The sequence below is a fragment of the Anguilla anguilla genome, chromosome 7 (assembly GCF_013347855.1).
Source record: "Anguilla anguilla isolate fAngAng1 chromosome 7, fAngAng1.pri, whole genome shotgun sequence".
NCBI classification, from domain to species: domain Eukaryota; kingdom Metazoa; phylum Chordata; class Actinopteri; order Anguilliformes; family Anguillidae; genus Anguilla; species Anguilla anguilla.
This window is the reverse complement of record NC_049207.1, coordinates 38,688,577-38,710,406: the sequence shown is the minus strand read 5'-3', so window position 1 is coordinate 38,710,406 and position 21,830 is coordinate 38,688,577. Positions and strand designations below refer to the sequence as shown.

Sequence of the window (21,830 nt, the reverse complement as noted above, 5' to 3'; positions counted from 1 at the left end):
ATAACCAGGAACAAGTGTGTCGAAAACCCTAGAGAGAAGTACTGTTCCAAGTGCAGGGAACAACCGTATAGTTTAACTTGGACCCTGTAGGTTAACAGAAACATTCATTCTCCCTCATAAAAGTATTCCAATAAGGCACAAATACATAAACATATTTTTTATGTTTTAATTATAATGCTGTGGTATACTCTGGATGATTTTGTACATTGGCCTCAAATCTGGTCCTTGGCCCCAGCAAAAAATTCTGGTTTTCATTCTTCCACCATGATCATGGACTGATTTAAGACCTGGGTGAGTGGACTCTCTGGCCAATCAGTGACATCAATCAATGAACTTTCAGGTAGAAAATAAAACCAGCAGGACTACTGGTCTGAAGGCCCAGATCTAAGCATCCTTGCTGTACACAAGTAATGTGGTCCACAAATGGTGCATACTTAATTCCCACCTCTCTGTAGTCACTAGATGGCAAATAAATAAATAAATAAAATAGAATAAAACCCCCTCCAATAGTGTACCACATGTGAGTATACTGTATGATGACATAATAAAATGGTTAAAATGGTGGAACCAATCAAATTAATTCCCAGTGGATTAGCACTGTATCTGAGCCCAAAAATAAAAGTGGCCAGCAATTAATTAAAGCCAGCAATTCAACCCAATGAATAACCAGGGATTACCGGTGTACTGAAAAATATTAATTTTGTGAAACACTGCTAAGATTAAGAAATATAATTCGTACTGATATACCCTGTTACAGTTGTATCTGTATTACTTGTATGTTGATCAAATTAATGTATGGTATTAAATTAAAAATATATAGGATGAAATCAAAAATTGAGGCAAAGCCTAAATATCCTGTTCACAGGCAACACTTTTACTTTGTCTGTTTCGTCGGGATGTAGCTGATGACGAATTTCCGCTTCCCTTTTAGAATGTGGCTGCCAAAATAGTTCCGACTGACAACAAGTTCAAATTTATTAGGCTATTTGTTCTGCTACAAAAAGGAAAGGGACCTAAAAGCGTGACGACTGTGCTTTCCTATAAAGGGCTACAGCAGCGATGATTTAACAACAGAACCCACCAGCAACTAACGACCAGGCATGAATTATGTCTATTTATGTGCAAAGAGGGCTCCTCTGTTTCAGTTGTCTGAACTTTATATTAGGAACAATGTAGCAATGACGGTGACACCGTTTCGGTAAGTTTGACAGCTAGCTACAGCGAGATTCGACTTCTAACTTTCTGAACCGTGAATTGTGCCAGGCAATACATTATTTTGGCTAATGCAAGGATACTGAAGACAACGTTAACGGATACTTAGCTGTTTTACAGCTTTTCCTCAGTCTCAATTATTATTAATCAAAAATGCATGCTGGCTGTCAATGTTCAATTCGTGTACAACGTAGATTACGAACTAATAACGTGACAGATTTAAACTGCTCCAGCTTTGATTCCATTTTATTTTATGTGATCGTTTTATAGCCCTATGTAGTTTATTATGACTGAAGTCACCCAATCAGTCTGTTTATAAGTGTACCAGGACCATTGTCCGAAACAGTCACTATAGGGTTTACAGTTCTTTGTTGCGATTCACAATGACGAAGCACCGGCTTTCACGTATCATATGTCCCTCCCATTTATATTGTAAATAGATGGGTTCAGCGAAGTGGGCGCTTCCTGGTCATGGCAAGAATACTACCGTTTACTCTTGCACAAGCAACACTTTGTACATTCCAGCGATCTCTGCATTTTACTTGGAGACATAGACACCTTATCATTAGCAGGACTATGGCATCAGACTCAGTGACCCGGTTCGACTTTCTGGTTATTGGCGGTGGATCTGGTGGACTAGCTGGTGCACGGAGAGCGGCTGAACTCGGAGCCACTGCTGCCGTGATCGAGAGTCACAAACTCGGAGGTACCTGCGTGAGTAAACATAATCATCGTTTTATAATTGAAAAAGTCCACACAAAAAAAATGCATTTATGTTAATGCTCTTGTGTCGCAAGGTGTGCTTCAATTTCTGAGCCACTGTGTTGCGAAAATGCATCGAAACAAATCATCGAGACTATTTTACAAAGTTAGGTGGCTTCTTAAGATTTGTACCCTGGTATAAGCATTCTGCGATTTTTTGGTCATTGCGTGACCTTGCGTGACCCACGGACAGTCATTTCCTTGTACTTTTTGTTACTGTGGGGCACAATGTTTGGGAACTCTTGTAAAGTTTAGTTTAAGTTCACACCCCGAACCGTCAGTCCGAGTGTGTGATCAGTTGTTTTACTTAAAATTTTATTTTAAATTACTTTTGGTCAGGGTTTTATCGTGTCATCAATAGTGTGGAAAACTGTGCATGATAGTGGCTTATAACATATTGTTGATATTTGCTTAAAACTTCTTTTTGTTTGTTTATTAGTTTTTTTCCCCCCAGTAGGCTAAGTCCAATGTGATACAGTAGATACAAATTTCGTTATAGTAAAACATATGAAATATCCCTGGGTATGTTCTACCAAAAAGAACACAGAACAGAAAGAATAATTAAAGGAGGATAAGGATTCCTATAATGCTGTAGGCTATGCCGAGGCCCACATACAGTAATGGTGTTGTAATAAATACAAGTACACTTCTGTGACTCCATTTTGTTTTGGCACTCTGTTAATTGTAAACGGCATGATGATTTCAGACCACCCACATTTCACTGGAGTTTTGTCCTTGTTATGATAGTGTATCTCAGTACATAGGGAACTGAGTAAGACTGTAATCAGGGCTCTGCAGGTTTGAATACTGGTTGTGGAAGTGCTGTCATATATTTAAAATAGGCACCTAATTTATTCTCTGAGTAATACAGTATGTTCAATTAAAGTGTTTTAAGTGTATTGAGGAAATAAATCATTGCATATGTGCATTAGCAACAGACAACATAATGGCATGCAGTGCATATTCATAGGCAAGTGCATGCGATTGAACTGGTTAAAAGCAATTATTAAATCATATCCTGTATATAAATTTTAATTAATCTACAGTCAGCCATTTGTAAATGATAATTCCATATTCACAGAGGAATCATAAATAGGGCCACCAGGTTGTCTCCCCTTGTTTTCTCGGATTGTACTTCAGTCCTCCGTCAGCTAGAGGTCATGATAGCCTCTTTGTCAAACCCCTTCTCAAACAATTGTCCCATTTGCACCACCTTAATATTCTCTGTTGATAAAGTAACTGCCAGAAATTAAGCACAAACAATAATTGACAGCGATATTTACAAGTGACCGTTCAATTATTACTGTGGACATGCTGCAGTATTTTTCATTAGCAGTTGGTGGGGTGGAAAACCTAAACTGATTACTGGTCTCAACTGTTTTTTTCCAGTCATTTCACTTGATTATTAATAAAGCAGTTAATTCACAGAATACTCAGTACTATCAGATATAGCCAGTTCTTCTCAATTAGACTATTTACGAGTCATAAAATTGTTTTTATTTGCACTGCAAAATTGTGTACATTTTAACAACAATTTTTGTGGATAGCCTACAGGTAGACCTCTTCCTTCTCTGCACTCACACTTAGAGAATATTCATGGAAAAGATCTGCAATGCAAAGATTTTAAACCATCTTGAAGCGCAGGTTTTGCTATTGTTGGTTATGCTGTAAGCTAACGCAGTAGTAAACAGAGTGGTGTATCTTTTTTCATTGCGCGTACGCAGAGATTAAAGTTATGATACCATGATACTCAGTCCTGGACCTGTAGAGCCATGGAGTCTGCTGGTACTTCTCTTTTTCTTTTTCTTAAGATCAGTGACCAATTCAGAACCAATAATAAACAAGGTGACCTGGGTTAACTGATCAATTGCTGTGCTTATTAGGCCTAAGTGCTGAGTAACAACAAAAGCCAACAGACTCTCTCCAGGACCAGCAGTGAGAACCACTGGCTCAAAGACATGCTTTTCATAGCATTTAAACTTGCATCCATGTTCACTTACCTTCCTGAGTCTCCCCACGTTAGATCACCTAATTGTTTATAAATGTCTCAATAGGATATTCAGTTGTATGAATAGTCACTTAACTGTGCCACTGGAGCGCTTATGAGGATCTATTGAGGGATAAGCATTGCAATACAAGTTAAAACCTTTGCGGGTAATATGACGGAGGTAAACTGATGCCCCTATTCAAACAATTCTGCAGGATCTAGACAATAACTAGAGGAACACCCGACCAGTGTTCTCTCACAACATGTTTGACCCTCCTCTTTCTCTCCAAAGCAGTCTTGCGTTTGACTGCATTCACACACGTGGCTGTACAACAGAGACAACATGGTTGCTTTGTTGCCAGAAAACGCTACATAAATAAATAAATGAAGCTGGAATACATGTAAAGTTACGTACAAAAGTAGGGTTTCCTTTTAAGTGTAGGCTATCTAAGATTACTTAGATGAAGTATTCTAACCACAACAACAATAAGTTACAAAGTGCAGCTTTACCCTGACTTTTGCTTGTTTGAAATGCTGAATCATGAATGGATGAAGAAGGCATTGTGTTGTATGGAAATGTGTGATGTGAAATCCTTTGCTAGGTAGATTCATTCACATCATCCCGATCCATTTGAAAGTCTTGTTAGCCTTGCATAGGTTAAGTGAGGTCGTTGAGATGCCGGTAGCCTAATATTTTTCAATCGACATTATGCAGTATTGGGATGGCATGTATGCCATCCCGCCAAGTTATGCATGCAATATACAACAAAATAACTAGCCTATCTGTCACACAAAATGTTTATTATACTGCAATCCTAGCGACTGACACATCTTTAATTTAAAACTATTAGAGTTGCTCCCGCATGTGTGGTCGAGATCTGCAGAAGTAGCCTAGTCACCCAAATAGTCTGTTAATACATCCCTAGGACTATTGTTAAAACTACGGTTTACATGGCATTGTTGCGATTCACAATGACTAAGCACTAGCTTTCAAATATCATATGGATGTCCCTCCCGTACAGGCTACTGTTCTCGCCGTGTGCGCGCTACCTAGGTGGCTAGGGGGAAAAGCATTTATTCTGTCCAATCTACTCTTCGTACATGCCCAGATAAAATCGTAGCACTGGTTCGTTTAGAAACCTTCAATCGTTCTCATATCGTCATGTTTTTCCGCACAGTGTTGCAGCTGGAAGCCACAGACGGGCAAGAATCGGGCACCCATTCGTTTACTGTCCAAATGTTAGACGTTATTTCGGGGTGCATGGCAACCGGTTTCTTGCTCTAGTTCGCTCAATTACCAACTAGTAATAATATATTTGGTAATGTAGACTGTGCCTGCTTTCCGAAGAAGAGGATACTATGCGGAAGTGCCAAATTGGTTCACATGGCGCAATGGTGCACTGCATAATGTAAAGAACACAGTTCTGAGACCGACATGCTCATTGGGCAAGCCTTTTGCTTCCGTCGCTTATCTGTGTGGTTTTGTCGCAACCGAAACTACCATATTCACGATAAGAAGGAACAGACGAGGACCAACAAGGAACTTGGTCCCGTACTCTTTCACATCCCCTACTTGAACAATTTTCAGTAATCTGTTATGCAATGACAATTTGATTTTTATACTTAATTGCATACATTTTTCCTTACTGCGTATCCAACCATATCTGTCTTTTTTTCCCGCAGTAAGTTCATAAACATACAATATATGTGTACTCCAATGATTTCTCTCTAAATGATTGATAGCTTGTGAAGACATTTGCATTCTCTCACAAAGGAAAATGAATAATATTATTGGAGGATTTTTAACTTTTGGAGGATTCTGTTGCACTCCTTCATGAATCTTGATACTGAATAAATTATGTGCTTAGTCGAAAAATTCCATTCAAATGCTCTTCTAAATAATTGATTACAGATCTTATTGTCACATAATAATGACATCTTTCATTTAATTCATTTTATATTTATATTCATTTTTTATATTTAAGTGTTGCTGATCATTTATGTCGGTGCCAAACTTTATAGAATATGTAAGTAAAGTAATATATAAGTATGTAAGTAAAATTCCACACAGCTAAAGACAATGTGCAGTACTGTTAGATGGGAAGTACCCTCTGTGGAAGTGGCAGTTTCCCTCAGACAAGCAGAAGTGGAGCCTATATCGCTCTCACGAAGACTGACTTGTTAGGCTGATCATGAATGGTACAGACTATCAGACTCGGCTTGATTATAATAGGTTATTTTTGGATTATCAGACCAGTTTGTTCAGGTTGTTTTGACAACATAGGCATGCAGGTAGGTCGTTGTCATCCTCAATTGGTCTTGTAACCTGAAGGTCCCAGGTTCGATTCCCCGGTAGGACACTGCCGTTGTACCCTTGAGCCAGGTACTTAACCTGCATTGCTCCAGTATATATTCAGCTGTACAATTGGATACAATGTAAGTTGCTCTGGGTAAGAGCGTCTGCTAAATTCCTGTAAACCGTGCGTAGCTCAGGTGGACATTTCCGTACATTGGGTAGGTAAGGGAACATAGATCAGGTTACAGTCTCAACATGGTGTAGCATTGCTGAAGCAGAAAATGGGAGGCACTAGAAAGGTAGCCACTAATAAATTAATCTCTTTGTTGGATATCTTTGGCACAGAGGTCTGGGAAAGTGACTTTCTGCCAGAAGGTAACCAGAAGTGTCTTTCCTGGTGACACTGGATATGCAGTATTTGAGGTCACAGGATGAAGGATTGAAAAGGGATGCTGTACAAACTATACAGACACAGTCTAGGGCAAGGAATGTGATATCACATTATGCTTTATTGGCCCTGTTATCTCTTACGGTAACTGTGAAGCATGGTGTCATTACACATATAAGGGCTGGCTGTCATCCAGTCAGCAAGGTCTTACCTGGATTCCTTAACAAAACCCCTATTTTGTGCCCCTCTCTTCTGGGCCCTGAACAGAGATCAGTGTGAAGTGGGGAGTTAGGGAGGGGTTTGGAATGCAAACACCAGACTTAATTACCTGCCCGTCAATAGCTGTTTGTTTCAACTGGTTAACCTTCTGTAAACAGTGAAAAATAAACTGAAAGCTTTTCTATTAACAGTTTTACCGTTTTTCGCCAAGACAGTGTACTAATATGCATTTTGCAGGATTGGCAAACACTATTCGAGCTAGAGATAAAATTAGATATGTGCCTCAAGACCGGGAGGGAAGGGTTTATTTATTTTAAATAGCAGCATTCAGGCGTAGTATGAAAAGGTGGGGTTTTAGATGTTTTTGGAAAACAGTTATTCTGACTTCCTGACGGATTGAGGAAAGTTGTTCCATTAGGGTATGAGGGCAGCGAGGAGCTGGGGTTGTGATGACAGTAATCATGCTGTAAAATGGCTGACCTGGAAAGATTGCCCTTTGTAGGACTGGAAGGAAATGGCCATTCATTCTATAGGCCAGTCTCCTATTTTGATATCAATCAATCTTTATTCCGGACTGAATGTCCAAGTATATACAAACAGGTTAAAAAAATAAACAGAAAAAAAAGACAGGTCATAAGTTATAAAAAAATTAAACTAAAATGTACAAAAAATAACTTGTGCCAGTGTTTCCAGATTTTAGACTGGTATCTCGTACAGCTACACACAGGGTTTATGATCACCTGTATAATACCATTCTCAGAGGCATTTAGAGGACACATACATTTATACATAAGGTTTCGCAAGACACCAAGGCTAGTATTAACAAACATTTCAGAGGCACTAGACCATCTTGGTATTCTTAATAAAAGCCTCATGGAATCATTATAAGCAACTTGTAGCTTCTGTAAGCTTGATTTTCTATAGCTACACCATAAATGCACACTATATAGTGGAGTACAATATACTCTAAACAGAGATATCTTAACATCATCTGTACACACTTTAAACTTTCGCATCAACATGTTGGCTTGTGCATATAGATTACGACATTGACAAAAAATATCCTCATTATCAGACAACTCATCAGTGATGCAGTAACCAAGTATTTACCTTATTAGAGACACTTAAGACATTCTCAGACAGATAAAAGTTAGGAAAAATTCATTTCTTATCCTCTCTTGTTCTAAATGCAGGCCAGCACTATATGGGCAGAATATAACTAAGTCATCCGCATATATAGGATGATTAATCAAGGTATCACCCATCATACAGCCTGTCCTACAATCATTTACCTGTCTTGAGAGATCATTCATATAGGGGCTACAAAGCTCAGGAGGTAAGAGCGTTTGTCTGGCAGTCGGAGGGTTGCTGGTTCGATCCCCCCTGGGCGTGTCGAAGTGTCCCTGAGCAAGACACCTAACCCCTAATTGCTCCCAACGAGCTGATTGGTACCTTGCATGGCAGCCTTTCACCATTGGTGTGTGAGTATGTGTGTGAATGGGTGAATGAGAGGCATAAATTGTAAAGCGCTTTGGATAAAAGCGCTATATAAATGCAGTCCATTTACCATTTACCATATACAAGTTAAAGAGAAAGGGGGATAAAATCCCCCCTTGTCTGACGCCATTCGAGACCCTAAAGGGAGAGGATACATTGTTTCCCCATTTAACCTCAATGGTTTGTTGAGCATACCAATATGCCAAAATTCTAATAATAAATTAAGGAACCCCATACTCACATCATTTTTTAAACAATTTCCTGTGATTTACACGATCAAATGCCTTAGATGCATCAGTAAAACACATAAAGATTGTGGAGTTCTGACTCCTATATTTCAAAACAATTTCCTTCAGGGCATATATGCACATGTCCATGCTATGTTTGCTTTTGAACCCAAACTGATTGTCAGTGGTGAGAATATACATTTGTAACCTAAAATCTAAAACAATTCTTTCTACAACTCTGGAAAGAATGCTGGCTAAGGCTATGGGTCTGTAGTTATCCATACTACTTATTTTCCTAGCCTTATCCTTAATAACAGGCACTAGAAGGACAGGCAGCATAGAATCTGGAAGGATACCGTGCATCAAAAACCCAGTAAAACAAAGAGCTAAGAGAGGAGCTAGCCTCCGGCTTGCAAATTTTAAGTGCTCAGCAGTAATGTAATCTGTTCCACACGTCTTGTTATCAGCTAGCTTCATGATAGCATCGTAAGTTTCTGTTGGTCTAACCACCACTCTATTACTGCTCACAACATCATCACACTTAAATTTATTTTCCGTGACACAGTCAAAAAGTTCACTGTAGTGTTGTCGCCATAGTTCAGCAATCTTCCCTAACTCTGTCACACTGTCAATACTAGAGGGTAAAGATGTTTTGCTGTTGCTGATAACTTTTACTTCCTTCCAGAAGTCATGTACATTATTATTTCTGAGCTTTCTTGCCATGGCATCAGCCCTCAGTGCCTGTTCATTTCTATTCACAAAGCGTAAAGCGTACTTGGATCTTGCATTGGCAAGCTTCTTATTGTCAAACAGTGGTCCATGCCTAGCTCTACCAGACTCAACCCATGCTTTAATGCGAGGGGTGTTGCGGTGTCAAAGCGATAGCAGCATCCGTTAACATACCATCAGGATCGGTGTAACCCTCGGCTCTCATGTCACTATCGGTCAACCCGTCTGCATCCCGGCTGCATCCCGGCTGCTTCCCGGCCGCGTCCAAACTCACCGGAGCAATGGTGCCAGCAGAGTCAACAATTCGGCGCTGGTCAGTAGACCTAGAAGCCCAGAGTCCCTCGAGCACAGATACCCGATGGCCCATGTTCTCTGAGACATCCCGCAGACCTTCACATACAGTTGTTTGTAGCTCAAGGGCTCGGTTCATGGAGGTGCCGTCCGTGCTTAGGTGTTCCATTTTACCAAGCAGAGTTGAAACGTCAATGTTGTTCAATGTCATAGGCGGAAGTAAGTCCAGATAATGTGAAACAAAACGTTGAATATTTTCCCCGCATTCGTTCAGCACTTTAAATTATTGATGTCCTTTTGCAGCCCCTCATGCGAGTCACGTCGCTGTGTTGTTTTGGGGCGAACTTCAGACAGCAGTCGCTTTGAGTTCTCAATCCTCTCCGAACCGAATGTGTTTGCAGCAAGCAAAACGATTTCATCTCGGCTCATTGTTTTCGTTTTGACCACAAGAAAGTTTAGCAGTTCATCTTCCACCACCAGTTTTCCTTCGGCTGTTTTATAAACCTCTTGTTTTGGACGACAACTCGTATCTCGGCGTGCTGTCTCCACCATTGTGCAACCGCACTGTTTTGGCCAAACATTTTGTAATGAATGTGTGAATTAATGAATGAAATAAAATGATTATTAATGTGACTGCAAGCAGCAGCACTGATCACAGTACAAAGGTACAGTACAGAGCAGTGTGGAATGAGTGAGCTTGAGTGAATGGCAGTGTAGCATAGTGGTTACTGAACTGGAACTGGGCTTGCAACTCAGAAGTTTGATACTCAGGTTAGGCTGGGCCAATAAACTCTTGAGGAAGGTACTTTACCGGAATGGTTTAGGAACTATACTTATAACTCAGAGGATGCAGGTTTGATTCCCAGGTGGGGCACTGCCAGATTTACCATTGAGGAAAGTACTGAACCTAAATTGCTTCAGGAAATATACAGATGTATGTAAAATATAAACTGTGTAAATTTTTTCTGGTAATCTGGTGAATACCTAAATGCAATTTAATGGATGTGTCTACCTCACACCCATGAAACCCTGTGGGATTTTGTATGGATCATTAATGGCAGTTTCATTGCCATTTAGGGAACCATGTCTAACAGTGGTGATGTGCAGGCCTACGTTTCATGAAAGTGACTTACATTAGTGTTTATTTTTTTATTTTTATATGGGGATGTATACATATTGCATATGTATTTTATACGTATTAACCCATTACTCCCACAATTAAGTATTCCAATCCAGTTGTCTGTACATAACACCTCTGCCTTAGTTGCAAATTCTGCAATGAGCCCTATAAAGAACTCAGTTTCAGCCTTCAAAGCTCAAGGGGAAAGGCATTTCTCAGAGGCAATGTCAATAGCAGGAGAATAGGATATTCAGGGGTTGATGTGATTTTATATTTCTCATGTTGTTTTATTGTTTTCTGGTATTTTGAATCTCAGAATGTACTGTCAATATGATAACACTACAGTTAAGTGGAAGAATACAAATTCCTTTGCCTGTTAGCTTGTAGCTTCCAACAATTGTTTGCATTATGAGCCATACAAATATGTGAATATTTGTGGTGGGATGGAACAAGATAATTTGGACAGCATGATGGTTGAGTATGTCTAGAACAATCCAAATGCGGTATTAATTAACTGCCACCACTCTGTGTATCATTTCATTTTGAATCCCCCCCTTTCATGACACTCATGTTACATGTTCCCCCATTCCAGCACTTTTTGTAATTTGTATTTGTCCTAATATTGTAGCTTGTTCTTCTCCCTAGTTTGGCTTGGCATAAGTTAGGTCAGAATAATGTTCACTGCGTGAACTGAACTGTGTTCTTGGTTATAAATAGCTGTACGAAATTAGTATTGTACCTTATTGAACCTGTGTTTTGTAGTTGTCCAATGACCATGATTTGCACTTTTTGTACGTCACTTTGGATAAAAGCGTCTGCTAAATAAATGTAATGTAATCATTAACTCTTTTCTTCCTCATAGGTCAATGTTGGCTGTGTTCCAAAGAAGGTACGGCTCTCTCATCCTTAGTTCTTTCCTTGGGTGACATGGAAAATCCTGTGTAAGATATTTATTCCACACCTGCCTTTGGAGGCACCTGGTTCTCTGTAAAAGTGTGATTACACGCATGATGTAATTGAAACTTTCCTTCAATTGTAATTTTTTCTGGTGAAACTTAATAATAAATCAGAACCAAATCATATGCAAAATGTACGGTATGGCTTATCACATGCACACATATGCAGTGTCTGTCTGTACCCCATGCAAGGCAGTTATATACTGTACATGTTACTCGTTACATCCAAATAGATTCCTTCCTTGGGTTTTGTATTCTCATGGCACATATTGGAATGTAATGAAAGCAGTTGGCAGATGTTTTTTTTTTTTTTTCCTGGTTTATTCTGCCTCAGGTTATGTGGAACACTGCCGTCCACGCGGAGTTCCTCCATGACCACGCTGACTATGGGTTCCAGGGCGGGAACGTACAGTTCAGCTGGCCGTAAGTGACCGTTGTGTCTGCGCAAGGCTTTCATTGAGCTTCGCTCTGGAGGGGCGGCCAAGCCAACCTTTGCAGTCAGTGGATACGTGCGTGATGGTGATACACTGAACGTGCTGGGTCTTGTGTGGATTTCAAAGCCCCCGATTGATGGGCAGCGGTGTTGTGAAATTTATTTTTTTAAGGAAGGAATGTTGCTTTGCACCTTTTGTTACAAAGGTCTGTTTCAAACCGTGAGGTTTTGTCTCGCCTTAGTCATTTCCTCCAATATACCTGCACATAGTAAAATGCTTGTCTATGTCTGATTGCACAGCCACACCTTGCAGAAGATAGAGGGTAACATTGATAAAATGACAGAAGGGCAAAGGAAATGAAAAACCGGTTTGAAAATATGTATTTATCCAAGATTCCGTTGCAACAGGGCACAGTTGGCCACATTTTGGCAGGGTCAGGCTGTATTTCACTTAGCCAGGGATCCTCAGGTTACTGGCAATTAGTTCCTCCTGACGACACATTAAAACTCTGGTATAGACTACCTGTTGTCAGTAGGAGACATTTCTCTCCTCCAATCAGCGTTAGCTCTCTTGTAATCCCGTGTGCTTATGCTTCAGTTGTAGCACTTGGTTTGTGTGTGTGTTTTTCACAGTGATAACTTGATAGCATCTTTAATGAAAAAATATATTCCAATAAACACAGTCAATGTGTAAAATATGTTTTGTAAATTGCGTTGTGTTGGGGCATCTGTTAAAGGTAAAAAGTAATGGAATCATTATTGAATATGCTGTAGCTATGTCAGTTAATCACACAGGTTTGTGTGTTTTTTTTTCTGATTTCAGTGTTATTAAGAATAAAAGGGATGCATACCTTAGCCGTCTGAATCAGATTTATCGGAATAATCTTGACAAGGTAAATCATGTTCTGTTTACTGTAACTGTAAGTTTCATGCCAGCAAATTTGAGATTTACAATTATTATTGTTTTCTAAATAAACGCACATGCACTATTTTTATATAACTAACTGTTTTGTGGATAAATGCATAATCCACTGTGTTGTGTAGTATCCAGCTAGTACTGTTTAAACTCCACTGACCTTAGTAGCTTATCTTGTAAGTGTTTACATTTAAGTAAGTAAGTTTGATGGTTCTGATTTCATATTAGATGATTAGTGACTTTCCTGAAGCCAGGTTCATCTTAAATTGGTCTTAATTTTGAGCCTACAGAACCCCAGGGGTAAAATAATTATTACTGCATCTTGTAGCCAGGTGGAGGGAGAGATGTTCAACTGTTGGAGTGCTTATCTATTTCATTTTGTTTGGAAGTTGGGAAATCTTGTTGGTTTATATCCCCAAACAGCTGAACCCTAGCTATTTGGAGATCATGAACACATTTTATACGTAATCACGCTTGACTCCTTTAAGAAAATATTCTTTGTTGCGTGGGATAGCGTCAAAACATTTTAACCAACATAGCATTATTATCGGTTCATCTAAAAGGCCCTCTGACCAATTTAAAGAACTGTTTGAATCCCTGGTCTCCAACAGGCAAAGATTGAAACGATTGTTGGCCATGCAGTGTTCACGGATGACCCCGAGCCTACCGTGGAGGTAAATGGCAAGAAATACAGGGCTTCACACATCCTCATCGCCACTGGGGGGCGCCCTATCGCTCTCAGTGACAAAGAGGTGCCAGGTGAGTATTTGTGTACTGTATACATCAGTAAACATGATTTACAGAATTTTTAATGGCAGAACAATGTTGTACATTGTTGTTGAGAGACAGGCATTGATTAAATATTCTGCATTTTAAGCACTTGATTTGTTATCATTCTAATCAATTTTCTGTAGCAAGGTACCTGTGGAAAATCTAGGTGTGCAAAAAAGGAAGTTTGTAAGTACCATTCTGTGAATGGTAATGTGATAAATGTGAATGTAAAGTGAATTGTATGTGCCTGAAATTAACATATGCTACCAATGTCAGTAGCTATAGCTATTTGTTTGTTCAGCTTGTTTATTAAAGCTGAAATCTAACTGGACTTCAAATGTTTTATAAATGTAAGTGAATAATTAAATATGAACCAAAGGGAAAGACTTTAGTTAGAACCCAGCACACAGGCACACATAATTGACTATTTATTGACCATACAATTAAATAGTCAATAAATGATCAATTATGAATGATCAATTATCTAAAAGCTTTCCCTGGGTTTCATGTTTTATATTAGAAAACCACTGTGTCCATCAATAAGAGTGATACATTCATGGTGGTAAATTTCACGATGGGTAAGGAGGGATGCACATCGGCTGATTTTTCTGATCTCTTTTCAGGAGCGAGCCTTGGAATCACCAGTGATGGGTTTTTTGAGCTCGAAACCCTGCCAAAGTAAGCAATTGTTGGGAGTTTGGCTTCTTGCGTTTTTGTCTGTGTGCATGTGTGCACGTGTGTGTGAGTGCATAAGTGCTGGTGGTTTTCTTGAACTTGTTGCCAGGTGTTCCTACTCTGGCTGTGCCTTTGTTTACTGTGAACTCAACTTCCCAGGATGCATTTCAGTATCATTCCTGGTGGGACCACTCCTTTGATAGTTTTTTTATTTGTTTATTGTGCCATACGGAATATTACTTGTTCCAGGGTCAGTATGAGGTAGTTTGGGATGTAGCAGAGGGCTTTCTGAGTTCAAATGTCTGTTGGCCACAATCCCCCTATCGGAAGTGGAGCCAGACAAAAGCAGAGCCGTAGACCTGAGAACCAGAAAGATTTGTTTCCATTGCATTTTATTTGTAATCCACATTGCATCGATTGTGCTGTGATTTAGAGAGCAGTTCTGATGATACATGAGTGACCTCTTTTCTCACCCTGGTCGACAGGCGTACTGTCGTCGTGGGAGCGGGGTATATTGCTGTGGAGATGGCGGGCATCCTCTCCACACTGGGGTCTGTGACCTCTCTCATTATCCGGCAGGGCACGGTAAGACCTCCCTCAGACACAGCCTGTCTTATGTGTTATTAAATTTATGATGATGATGATGATGATATTAATCTTGTAAATAATACCAGTGCTACTACTACTACTACTACTAATAATAATAATAAAAGACTGAAAAATGACATAATACACAAACAGGAATTATTCTCTTAGACAGGCAGGAAGTGGAACCAAAATGACTTGATGAATTCTGTGTGCAAGATAATTGTTCACTGTGATACATCTTCATGATAAACAATAAAACAGTAAAATAGCAACATACTATTGCTAAGAAATGCAGAGATGGTGTAGGAGTGGCTATTTGTTGTTAGAGGATTAAAAAATGCAATAAGATGATACATTGGGAATGTACATGTCTTATTGTTTGCCTGATTTTGTGCGATTTACTTCACTACTTGTTCTTTCCTCGGTATCCATCCCACTCTGGAGAATTGCTGAGGACATTTGAATATTATTGGCTGCTAGGATGACGCTGCCTTTGTTCACTCTAGGTGCTGAGAAGCTTTGACTCTTTGATAAGTTCCAATTGCACTAAAGAACTAGAAAAGTCTGGCATAGAGTTATGGAAGAACACTCAGGTAAGGTCCTGTTTCTCCAATCTCTACCATAGACTCTGTTGTCTGACACTGTTGTGGTTGGACCGGGTGTGGTCTTTGGCCTCTCTGCGGTATCAGCAACATCTTTGTGTTCGCTGTGACTTTTCTGCAGCTGGTGTGTTATCTCTGACTTTTCTGTCACAGCTCGGTGACTTTTGTGTTATGTCTCAGTGGCTTCTGTGAAGTGTCTCTGGCCTCTGCTTGTTCTCTGTAACCAAAGCATAAAGTCTCTGTGATCCTCCAGGTGAAGTCTGTGAGTAAGACAGAGAAGGGCCTGGAGGTGACGCTGGTCACCAGGGACCCGGAGAAGGGGGAGGAGGAGAAAACTAGCACCATTGGGGAGGTCGACTGCCTGCTGTGGGCCATCGGCCGTGAGCCAAGCGCCGACGGTCTCAACCTCAAGAACGTGGTGACTACACTTTCTATGCAGCTGGTGCAGGCAGACTGCAGGCCCCTGATTGGCCAGTGGAGTCACACTTATATGATGAAGGGGCGAGACAGTTGGCCAACTGGGCATTGACGCAATCCTAGCCACAGTTGCCAAATCTTGATTTTGGGTGTGGCGTGTTACTGCAATACTGACTAGTGGCTTAGCTGCATATGCTAACTGGGAAGCTGGAACAAAGAAAATTGAGAGCCTAGTGCTTGCAGATAATGCACCGTTCCTGTAGCATATGCACTCAGTAAAAACGAGTGCTTATACTCCATATGTAGGGAGCAGGGGGCCCAGGAAATATTTGTTTGTGTTTTGTTCAGTGCTCATTTGTTGATAATGCTACTTATCCATTAATGTGAGTTGGAAAACATGCAAAACTGTACACTGGTAAGAGTATGCACACATTTTAATGGTTTTGCTTCAGTTGAAATACAGAAACTGACATAAAGGAAGTGAAGGAATGCTCTGTGTGTCTCCTTCAGGGCGTCAAACAGGATGAGAAGGGGCACATTCTTGTGGACGAGTTCCAGAACACCAGTCGCCAGGGCATCTATGCCGTGGGGGATGTCTGCGGCAAAGCCCTCCTTACACCTGGTACGTTTTGCTCACGTTCTGTGATGTCATCTTCGGTCACACTTAAATTATCGGTTGGCTAACAGCCATATAAACTGACCATTTCAGACAAAGCTCAGCAAAGCCTAGAGAGAAAACTCCCATCAGACATTTTGGCTCTCCCACTAGCATATAAACTGCAGAGCGGCTGTTTTGGTGAACTGATTATTATCAGTTCTTCACCGCCTTGGGGTTTGGGCACGTAGAATGCTTGCTAAATCTATCCATGTGGTGGTCATATGATCTGTGGATCTGTGAGACTGCTCCATAATAATATTCAGAAGAGTGACTTGCTTGAACATTAGTCCAGCAAAACAAATACAGTTTTAGTGAATTGATCAGATTAAAAGCAAGATTTCTGTTCCCTCAAATTATATTTTGTCTATTATTTTCTTTATTAATAATCAAATCAAAACTGTATTGTAACAATATCAGTAGATGCTGTGTGAACAAAAAATTATATTACAAACAATTTTTTTTTGAGTTTTTTGTAACATCACTTCCTGAACTGAATGATAGATAAACTGCCCTGCTGCCTGTTGCACCAGTGTAATGCAGTGTAATGTAAGTTTGATGTTGAGTTATGGCGTAAAGTCAACACTAAATGTTATGTTGTAACTAGTTAGTTTTAAACTAAAGCTGTGTCTTTGTTTGGTTGCAACATGGATACTTGCGCTACATTTTAACTGTAATCGACTGTAAATAATTCCATGACACAAAACATTGTTACTTACAGTGACATTCTTGTATTCGGGCCAATTCCATGCGTAAAAAATAAAAATGTTGCTCGTGCCCTTCTAATGTCAAGTAGGCTAATATTTATGCTAGCGACCTCAATAGCTACCACCTATTCCAGGTGGTGGCTCATTATGGGCCTTTAGTGAATGTATTTTGTACTTCCTAAACTGTGGTTTTGCTTCTTCAATGTGTATTGTTCTCTAACCATTGATTTGGTATGAAATTAAGTATTTTTTATGATAACCTCTGCTATCATCTAATGAAGCCGGTTGCAGCAGTATAACTTATGTTCAAGCGTATGCTAGTTTGAATGTAAATTCAGAGTTACGCAATAACTTAATCAAAACCAGTTGCACCCACTGAGTTAGTTCCAACCTAGAGTTAATACACAGTTTAAAATTTACACATACTCCCTACTGGGTATAAAGTCATTCCTAAAATAGCCAGTGACAGTGCATCAGTTTGAAAGATTGGAAAACTTGTTGTAGGACCTGGAGAATATAATTCAGCATGGTATAGGCAGGCAGGGTATTCTCAGTGATAAATTACCCCTTTGATTGGTACGATGATGTTGACATGCATTCGCGCTTTCGTTTTCACCAAGCTGAGATTCATGAAATCTTTAGTTTTCTAATGAGAATTAAAATATTACTTTTTTTATCTTAAGTCAAAAATATTAGCTTGTTATAAGATTTAACATTGCTTGACAAGTGAAATTGTATTACTCCATTGGAAAATCTTGAATTGGCAATCATTGGCAATCTTTTTGTCTTGTTTAGCAAAGAAATAATCAAAATAGGATTTTCTATGTTTAAATATAAGATTAAAATACTTATTTTTAGTTTTTTAAGTGCTTCAGAAAAGCAAAAAGCAAAAAAAGAATTGTTTAATGTGAATCTATAACCAGAGTTTAAAATGAACGCCACTTTTTCTTGAAAAAGCTTCATATTTAAAAAGGATGACATTATGGGCAGAAGGTAATGTGTGCATGTTTGTGCATGTGTGTGTTTGTGTGTGTATGTGCGTGTGTGTGTGCGCGTGTGTGCGCGTGTGCGCATATCCATGCTTGTGTGAGTGCAGTTGCCATTGCTGCGGGCAGGAAGCTAGCACACAGGCTGTTTGAGGGGAAAGCGGATTCCAAAGTGGACTACAGCAACATTCCCACCGTGGTGTTCAGTCACCCTCCCATCGGCACCGTGGGGCTCACGGAAGGTAAGCACTCACCCTTGACAAAAGATTACCTTCAGAAACCAGCTTGAAACTCAGACCACATAGAATTCACCTGTGGAAAGCCAGAGTTGTTTCCACTGACCAACCCTATCAGTAGGTCAGCTCTTCTTGACCTTTATACTGTTCTGCCCTACCTGTGGAATTACTAGTTTAGCTAGCTATCGCCCTTGTTTGTTTACAAACACAGCATTTCTGAGTGTAGGCTGTATTAGAAATGCTAGAAAGCTAGACTCTGATCTCTTTGGTCAGCCTGAGGTGAGACTACATTAAAATATAAACTGCCATATTGGTTCACGTTAAGATGACACACATCGAGCAATTGGTTAGTGAAAAACAGGATTGGGTTTATTCCTAAGAGCGTATCTCAAATTGTCTATGTACGGTTGTCTGTTTCTGCATTCCCCTCTGTGGTGAGGGGCTGGTCTTATCCAAGCGCCATGTGTTGCAGAGGAGGCCATCCAGAAGGAAGGCAAGGAGAACGTCAAGACGTACAAGACGTCCTTCACACCCATGTACCACGCCATCACCACCCGGAAAACCCAGTGTGTCATGAAGCTGGTGTGCGTGGGCAAAGATGAGAAGGTACAGGTTTTAAAAAAATGTTTTGGCCTACCTGACTATGCATATGTAGTTGTATCACCTTCGTTTTGGTTGGCCAATGAAAGAGCTGCAATTGTTTTAACCTCTCCTTGAATGTGACTAAAACGGAGGTAATGAACCTTCTTCCTGGACATCTACCGTCCTGTAGGTTTTCACTCTAACCCTAAGAATGCACACCTCATTCTACAGCTAGTTGAGCTGCTAATTATTAGAATCAATTGTGCCAAATTAGGATTGAACCGCTTTTAAATCACTTAGTGTCTCAATGACTGCTGTGATGATCTACTATTACAAAAGTGGGTGCTTATCTGAACTGGACGAGTTGTGGTGTGAAGTTTGCCCTATTTTCTGTGGTGTGAAGTGGCTGATGCACCAGTAAACTGCCCTGGACAGAACAAGGGTGCGTCCCAATACTCAAAAAATGAGTATTCCTCCACTGCCATGTCATCTCTTCTGTGCCCCAGAAATCGATCTTTGTGTCCTCCCTCCCTCCAATGTGTCAGTATCGGAGGAGACGAGTGAAGCAGCTTTAGATTCGGCTCCTTGTCTCCTCCCAGCGTAGGATGTATTTTAGCTGGGAACTCTTTTCTTATTTCTGGGTGATGTCATCATGCTCATGCCCACAGAGATTAAAAGACCATCCCACAGAATCAGACACTATCCAAGCAGCAGAGACCTTACCATGGATTTCTGCAATTATGCAAGATATTTAGCCTAAATTATGTGTACTACAGGCAGATATTACACAGATCCTACCTGAAGGACTGCAATGGGTAACAAAATTCTAGTTCATTTTTTTGGCTCATATCCTACAGACACTTCTGCAATTTAAAACTGAGAAGTGGGTTTATTTTTTGTTTCTTAAAGGACTGTTGCTTAAACGAACATGATGCTAAACATACAGTACTGTGCAAAAGTCACCACCTTTTCATTTCCAGTCAAATCAGCCATTCAGTGCAAATATTTTTTTTTCGGCATCAAAGCAATAATGCAAGAAATGTAGGATACATTTAACAGGAAATTACACAAGAGCCCCCGCCACAACATATAATATAAAATCTAGTATTTGCCCACTTTTTGTGATCCCTACTACTGCTTTAAGTCGTTCATCATTCTAATCAACAAACAAGTTACTGATGTGTCCTTCCAACAAAAGTAGTTACCAGAAGTGTCAATAACATTGTTGGAACCTTTTGCCCTCAAAAGTGACTCGAACATTCAAACAAACAACTACCCAAACACACCTTTGCTTCCTTGCAGATTTATTTGTTATGTGCATCTAAAACAGCTAAAGAAGATTAAATATAAGATAATTAATCTGCATAAAGAGGGTGAAAGTCAAAGGAGCTGGAGTTCAAAAGATGATTGCAAGAAACAGGGAAACTAGGTCTCCTAACAACTGTGCAAGAAATGGTGGACTTCAAAACCAGCACCATCACAAAGATAGTGCTTAAAGATTTTATCTTGGAGATATAGGAAAAAGCTCCTCTCTTGCTTCAGATCTGAATAAATCGACATGTTTCTGTCAATCCTGCCACTGTGAGAAGTCAACTCATCAATGCTATAGGTCTGAAAGGGTGTGTAGCTGCCAAAAAGCCACTACTAAGAAAAGGTTTTGCACATCAAAATTGGACACTTGATGTGGAGTAAGGTTTTCTGGACCAATAAGTACAGATTTTTAGAAGCACGAGAAGGCAGTATGTACACCTCCGATGCAATGAAAGATCATTTTACAGATGTTTGATAGCCTGAAAGTAAAGATTTTCTCTTCTCTAGTACTTTCCATTTTCTATGAACACAGTTGGGACTGAGGATCTGTTTTTGAATTTTGGTGTGTTTCTGAATGGATGCCCTCTACCTTAGTTTAGAAAGTAAGCATTTTTTAAAAAGGGTACAAGTTTTACTGGCCTCTTTCCTTTCTCTCAGGTGGTAGGGCTTCACATGCAAGGCCTTGGCTGTGATGAGATGCTTCAGGGCTTCGCTGTGGCTATCAAGATGGGCGCGACCAAGGCCGACTTCGACGGGACCATTGCCATCCACCCCACGTCCTCCGAAGAGCTGGTTACCCTGCGCTAGGCCTCAGTAGCACATAACCACGTGCCCTCTCCAACAAGTCTGAACAAAAGCACCTATTCGGTAGTTTCACACACTACTCCTGTTCTCTTGCGTTCAATAAACTCATAGCGTTTCATAACCTTTGAGTGCTGGTTTTGTGCGCGTGTGATCACTTGTGTGTTCATGGCAGTGGCCTTGCGTTTGTAGCACTGCATTTCCTTATGAAGAACTGTGCCTTTCCTATCCATTTTCGAGGCAACTGTGGGTCTATATTAGGGATGAACTCTTTACTTGCCCTCGTGCAACTAACGTTCAGCCCTGTTGACTGTTTTCCCATAGTCTTTTTCTGCTTTGTGGCGCTTGACTACAATTACAAAATCAGAAAAGCTCTCATCTGATGCTGCTTTCTTGTCAAGGGCTTCCTTGAAATATTTCATCATTGGATGTCCTGGAATAATAAAGAATACAATGAAAGCATCAT

General features: G+C 40.1%; 1 protein-coding gene across 2 annotated transcripts; it reads left to right on the top strand.

Moving 5' to 3' along the window:
• The first annotated feature begins 984 nt into the window (after nt 1-984).
• gsr (glutathione reductase) lies at nt 985-21,488 on the top strand. 2 transcript variants are annotated; one of them, XM_035425883.1, is made up of 14 exons: nt 985-1,198; nt 1,782-1,926; nt 11,591-11,617; nt 12,019-12,107; nt 12,941-13,010; nt 13,645-13,792; nt 14,428-14,482; nt 14,965-15,064; nt 15,574-15,660; nt 15,923-16,087; nt 16,597-16,708; nt 18,545-18,676; nt 19,143-19,276; nt 21,221-21,488. In XM_035425883.1, the coding sequence occupies exons 1-14, from the start codon at nt 1,101-1,103 to the stop codon at nt 21,368-21,370; spliced, it is 1,512 nt and encodes a 503-aa protein (XP_035281774.1). In that variant the 5' UTR covers nt 985-1,100; the 3' UTR covers nt 21,371-21,488. The 2 variants fall into 2 exon arrangements, with proteins under 2 accessions (XP_035281774.1, XP_035281775.1); XM_035425884.1 differs by having other exon boundaries at nt 986-1,198; nt 1,782-1,918.
• The last annotated feature ends 342 nt before the right edge of the window (nt 21,489-21,830 follow it).